This window comes from Coffea eugenioides, chromosome 5, assembly GCF_003713205.1.
Source record: "Coffea eugenioides isolate CCC68of chromosome 5, Ceug_1.0, whole genome shotgun sequence".
NCBI lineage: Eukaryota > Viridiplantae > Streptophyta > Magnoliopsida > Gentianales > Rubiaceae > Coffea > Coffea eugenioides.
Window position 1 is genome coordinate 43,036,509 of NC_040039.1, and position 6,000 is coordinate 43,042,508.

General features: G+C 32.8%; 1 protein-coding gene across 1 annotated transcript; it reads right to left on the reverse strand.

Annotated features, from left to right (window-relative positions):
• Positions 1 to 2,000: 2,000 nt before the first annotated feature.
• On the reverse strand, positions 2,001 to 3,140 carry LOC113771734 (malonyl-coenzyme A:anthocyanin 3-O-glucoside-6''-O-malonyltransferase-like). The gene is made up of 2 exons (XM_027316300.1): positions 3,083 to 3,140; positions 2,001 to 2,993 (listed from the first exon to the last, which is right to left on the reverse strand). Exons 1-2 carry the CDS (start codon positions 3,138 to 3,140, stop codon positions 2,053 to 2,055), a joined length of 999 nt encoding a protein of 332 aa, XP_027172101.1. The 3' UTR covers positions 2,001 to 2,052.
• Positions 3,141 to 6,000: the final 2,860 nt, after the last annotated feature.

Below are 6,000 nucleotides of genomic sequence, written 5' to 3' on the forward strand. Positions count from 1 at the left end.
ACCCTTTCTTTTATATTTACGCTTCAATTATTTCAAATATGAAACTCAATTAAAAAATTAAATCTACCACAATATTTGTTTTGACATGTACAAAATTCACTAAATAATGTTGAAAATTTCACCCATTTTTCACTACAACAATTTCACCTTTTTTTTATTAAAAACTTATGCCACTTGACGTACTAAACCCGACAATCTTTTTAGTTAATTAATTAACGTTTCAAAGTTGAAACGTAAGAAAAAGGTGAAAACACATTTATTAAAACAATAATTATTTGATTTATCTTATGTTAAAAAAAGGTTTTGTAAACAAAAAATCTCATTCAATTTGCAATCAGATACAGTTCTCAAATCGTCACAAAATAATGGTTAAAATTACAATGTATAAGATTTGATATTAATTTTTTGTTATAAAATGTATAGAAAAATAAAAAAATGTATACATTTATTTTGCAATTTAAAAATAAAAATGGAAAAAAAGAAGAAAAAATATAGGAGGGCGTACAAAAGGTATGCTACCTGATGTGCTAAACCCAACATTCTTTTAAGTTAATTAAATTACGTTGAATAATTGGACCGTAAGAAAATGATGAAAACAGATTTGTTAAATCAATAATTACTCCTATAGGATGCTAAACCGAAAAAAGGTTTTTGAAAACAACAAATAAATATTCATTTTACAATAAGATATATGTAATCAAATTGCTGAAAAATTATTTGTTAAAATTATTATGTAATTTGTAATGTACACTATAATTTTATAAATATAAATTATTGTGCAATATAAAAACAAAAAGGCAAAAAAATGAAAAAAAATGCACAACGTGCCATTGTGAAATTGTGAAATTTAAAAATAGCAATAAGCATTATAATAATTAAATAAGCATTATAAATAGCAATAAGTAATTGTGAAATTGTTTGGACTTTGCACTGAATTAGTTTTTCAATTAATCTGAACTAGTCAATGCTCACTAGTAGTTGTGTCACCTTTTCATAGTGCTAAGTGCTAACACGGGCATGAGAGATAGTTGAACTAGATTGGTTTGCCGGCCTATAGAAGGGGCCATAAAGAGACTCAAGACAAGAGACACAAACAGAAGTGGAAACACAATTGAGTTCTTCATTGCTTCTTCTTCCGCCCAGCACGTTTGGAAACCTTTTTTTTTTTTAAATTGGACTGACTGCCGGGCTGTCGCTCAGCACGTTTGGAAACTTTTTTTTTTTTTAAAAAAAAAATTTGGACTGGCTGCCGGGCTATTAGCTTTTTAAAGTTTGTGCAGATCTGTCGGCTGAGTCAGCAGAATCTTTTTTTTTTTAAAAAAAAAAATTTGTTTTGACACAGCCTGGCAGCGGTGTCAGATTTTTTTTTTAAAAAAAATCTCTTTTGCTGCCGTTAGTCCGGCAGCCATAGTTTGATACCTACCCTTTGTCAGATCCATACACTTCCGAATTTTTTTCTTTTCATCGATATTCTGAGTAATTAGCCGTTAGATCTAGGGAAACCGGCAAAGGATAGACTTATTCCAATCTCCCCCTCCATAGTCAAACGCTGCTCGATCCTCATGTTTATGTATCTATTTCAATGGTTGGTAACAAGATGCTGTCAGGGTATTAAAAGAAAAATTTAAATATGCATCGCAAAGAATAGCTTATGAGCATATGGACGATTAACATACAATTCTTCTGGCCTTATTTATCCATGTTATATTAGTATCAATATTTGTTATAGTATTGTCTATACAGTATCCTATTGTTGCCGCTACCGATAGTAGAGGCTTCCGGTCCATGTTTTTTCCTATGTACCATGGCTTACTGAATGCTAAAATTTTTCATTGAAAAGTCTTATTCTAGATCAATTACCCTTCCTAGCTATACATGACATATTTGCTCCTTGCATTGCACAAGATCTTCAATAATTCAAGAAATCAGTGAATAATCTCATTGTATTATCATAATTGGTAGTACTAACAAATAAAGTTCTTACTAGTACGTAGCAACCAAAAACCAGAAACGACATACAAGCGTCCCAAAATTGACTTTTACCGTAGAATTTTACAGAGAATTAAGCCGGTCGTTAAAAATAACCGTAAAAGCATCCATTCTTGGCTTGGAAAGGGATAAACCAACCTCAATGTCTCCATCTGATTCTCTACTCCCACTAAGAGAAATGGCCCCTGAAGTTTCAATCGAAATGAACTCAAACTTTTTAGGCTTTCCCCATCCAAAATCCAGATTGTAATAGTTATACCTTGGTGAGCCAGCCACGGAAACAAGCCTGTCCATATTTATACCCGCAGTATCCGGCAACCACTTGTCAGCATCATCGAAGAGTGAATCATTGTTCTTCAATCTCTGATGAATGCCCTCCCCGATTAACTCAACTTCAATTGGAAATCCTTCTTCTTCAATTAACTTTCCATTTTTTTCATTTGTCCTAACAAGTGTTTGGCAATTGCCAAAATAGTTGGAAGGCAAAGGTGGATCCATACGTCGTCGACAATCAGCCGTCCAACAAAAGTATTCCACCTCTTCATCATCCACATATTCTCCACTTGGACCACGACATTTTACCAAGCAAGTCCAAACATGGGCACAAATTACCGTAAATGATGATAAATGAACTAATTGTGGCCGTTTTTGCAGGGCTAAGCTCTTGAGTTTTTCAATATTGTTTCTGCTAATAACAAAAGATCTGCGAACTTTTTTGGTCATAGGTTTTGCTGTAGTATCAGTAGAACTCTCATTTTGAAAAAGCTTTATGAGGAGGACCCCTTGGTCCCAAAAAATTGAGCCAAGTCCCTTTGTGTCATTGATCATAGTCCTATCGTAACATGGTGGAGAATCACTTGCTAGAGTTGCCGCAACATCATCTCTGTCGATATTGTCTTCAAGAAATATGGAGCATAAAGCTGCCCACGTCTTCATAAATCCGAAAATGCTGCCGGCATCTCCGACAGTGTGGTGATTTGAGATTCCAATAGACATTCCACAGTCTGGAAATGAATGATTTTGAACTAGCTATGTCACTGTTCATCCTATTGCTAGTTGCGTTTAATATGAAACATTTAAACATCAAGCATACATGAGCTACCACCTTGGTAAAGTGTGTCAATTGCACAAAGGCCCCGTATGTTTCCCATTGTTTCCTTTAAAAATTAAATATTTGGTTCATTTTAATATAATTAGTACTAGAGTATGTACGCTGCATGTTGCTGGTATTACTTTTTGTGATACGTAATCAAACATTATTTTGCTTTAGATTCATTAAACATATGATCTAACTATTTTAATTACTCTACGTTATTTTGCCTTTCATGACAAGGAAAGAAGAGTTCCATCCCAAAAAGAAGGAAAGAAAAAGAAAAAATTACTTCGAAAACTATACTTGTCTTTCAATAAGAAACACTTGCACAGTATTTCATTTCTATATCTTGGTAATAAACCTTAGAAAAGTAATGAAGAAGTTAATTTTTAAACAATTATTTTTCTTTAGATGACCTTTATCTAGACGCAAAAATACCAAAAAAGTTGTGGGCCCACAAGAAATTTCAATATCAACGACATGTCTTTGCATCACGTATCATTTTCTCTAAAAGTTTCTCAGCAAAAGTGATTCAAGCCCCCTCCTCCATATCTCAAGTAACTTTTTTTTAAACATCTAATTTTTTTTTCTTTACCCTCCCACATCTCCGCACATCCTTTCCACTCCCTACTATCAAGTACAAAATTCGAATTCTAAACCTGTCATACATATCAAGTAATTAATCATTGCAAGTATTAGGGCTATCATCTCAATTTCCATCTCAATCACGTTCGTGTTCTAGAAAATGTTGAATCCTACCTTGAGTTGACAGATATAACTTAAACCATTATAATCATAAAACTACTTCGGTGAAACAAAGGATGTTGAAAAATGAATAATGAAGTAGAAAAGTTTGTTGTATATATTGAAGTACAAAATCAAAAAGTAAAATCCGGAAGCACCATAAACTCAAGTATTCCTACAATGCTACACGTGAATACTTTTCCCAGAAAAGTTACATAAACCCCCCTCTCATGCCATGTTATTATAAAAGGTATTGATAAGTGTTGAATTTGCATATTTTTAGTGTATTTTATTACTTGGTTTTTAGTGTGTTTTAATTATTATAAGAGCTAAATAATCTAGGTTTCTAGTAAATTTTACATTTTGTGGTTAAAGTAAGAAAATTGCATTCCTATGGATTTAAATGGTTAAAACTTCATTTTTTGTAGGTTTTAATGATCAAATCATCAATTGAAGCGAAGTGAGAAAATATTTGAATGATTCTCGATGATTGCAAGTGATTTCAAGTGAACATGAAGTACAAAATGTTCAATGTATGAAATGTAAGCAAGTTCAAATGAAGAAAAGATTGACAGTCCTGACAAGTTCTGGTATTTTGGCTACAACTTGAGTTATAAGTATTGAATTAAGATGATTCTTTAAACATTTTAAAGATAAGACCAAAAGCTACATTTCTTATGAGACATCAAAGTCCAATTCACATATTTTGATGGCTAAAAGCTGAAATTCAGAAGTGCATTTCCATAGCTATGATCTAAAATAGGTTTCTGACTATTTGAGGATGGTATAGTCATTTATCAGCCTCGACAGCTCCAAATGGCATGATTCTTGATTCATTGGAAAGCTAATGACGAGATTTAAACCTACACTCCAAATTTATACCTAAGAGCTCATTAACTGTAGGTATACGGACCATCAATTTTAATATGGAGGGATTAGGGTCGATCCCATGAGAATCACTTTCAACTACTAAGGCTCTTAGCTTACTCAATTATCTAGACTAATCAAGAATTATAACTAAATAGAGCTATAATAATGCTAGAACAATGGAAAGAAAATTATCAAATTTGAAGGAACTCAACTAAACACAAATGTCCTAGGATATAGAATCCATTAAATGCACTCAACTATAAATGAAATGGTCAAATTATCACTAATGCACCTGTCTTGCTAAGGATGCATTTCACTCAAGTTATCGGAACTTGCTTTCATCAATAAACTAAATTTAGCCAACATTACAATTTTCCTACTTTCATGGTGAAATCTAAAGTGAAGAATTAATCTAGATTTAGAAATGCTAAAAAAATCCATGTAAGGGTACCACTACTTTCGTGTGTCTACTCCTTAGGTTCCACCTATTTCATTTCCAATATTGTCAACTACCTTCATAGATTAACAACAACTAACATGGCATGCAAATGGTGATCAAGCATTCACAAGTGTTGACATAAAAATAGGTGAACTACCAAGTATAATATATAGGAATAATCAACTTTATTCAACCATAATCAAGAAACAAATATTTTTATCTTTCCCTATAATAAGAAGATTTAGTTAGACATAGTAGATTCAACTATAAAGCTTATATCTTCAATGTACCTAAGCATTAATGCAACAATAAAGAGATTAGAGAGGAAGAAATACTCATTCAAGTAAAGAAACAAGATCTCCAAGTTTCATCATCTTCATTGCCATTAAAAATACATTGTTACACCAAGAGATCTTGCAGTTTCTCCAAGAGAAATGAAACTAGAACTAAAACTATGCTATTCTATACTAACTATGCTAAAACTAGTGTTAGAGAGGAAAAGTGGTTCTTCTTGCCAAGAACATAAACTTCCCCCTACAATAATCATTTCTTTTTGTCCAAAAGTCAAGAAATAAAGCTCCTAGAACCCCTAAAATTCTGCTACAAAATGTGGTTTTATGTCAAATCAAGAATGCAAAAGAAGCAAAAAGTCAAGCAAGTGGCCAACTTGTTTTCGCCCAGAAACTCTCGAGGGTTTCTTAGAAACCATGTAGGGATTCTTGGAACCTTGCTTGGTTTCTTCGCTTAGTTTTCATACTCTGTTTTGCTCATTGAAGAAAACTTTCTGCCACTAATCCCTAGATAGAAACCCACCTTGCTGCATAAAATCCCTCGAGGGTTTCTCCTGCCCTGTTTTCTTTTCCAT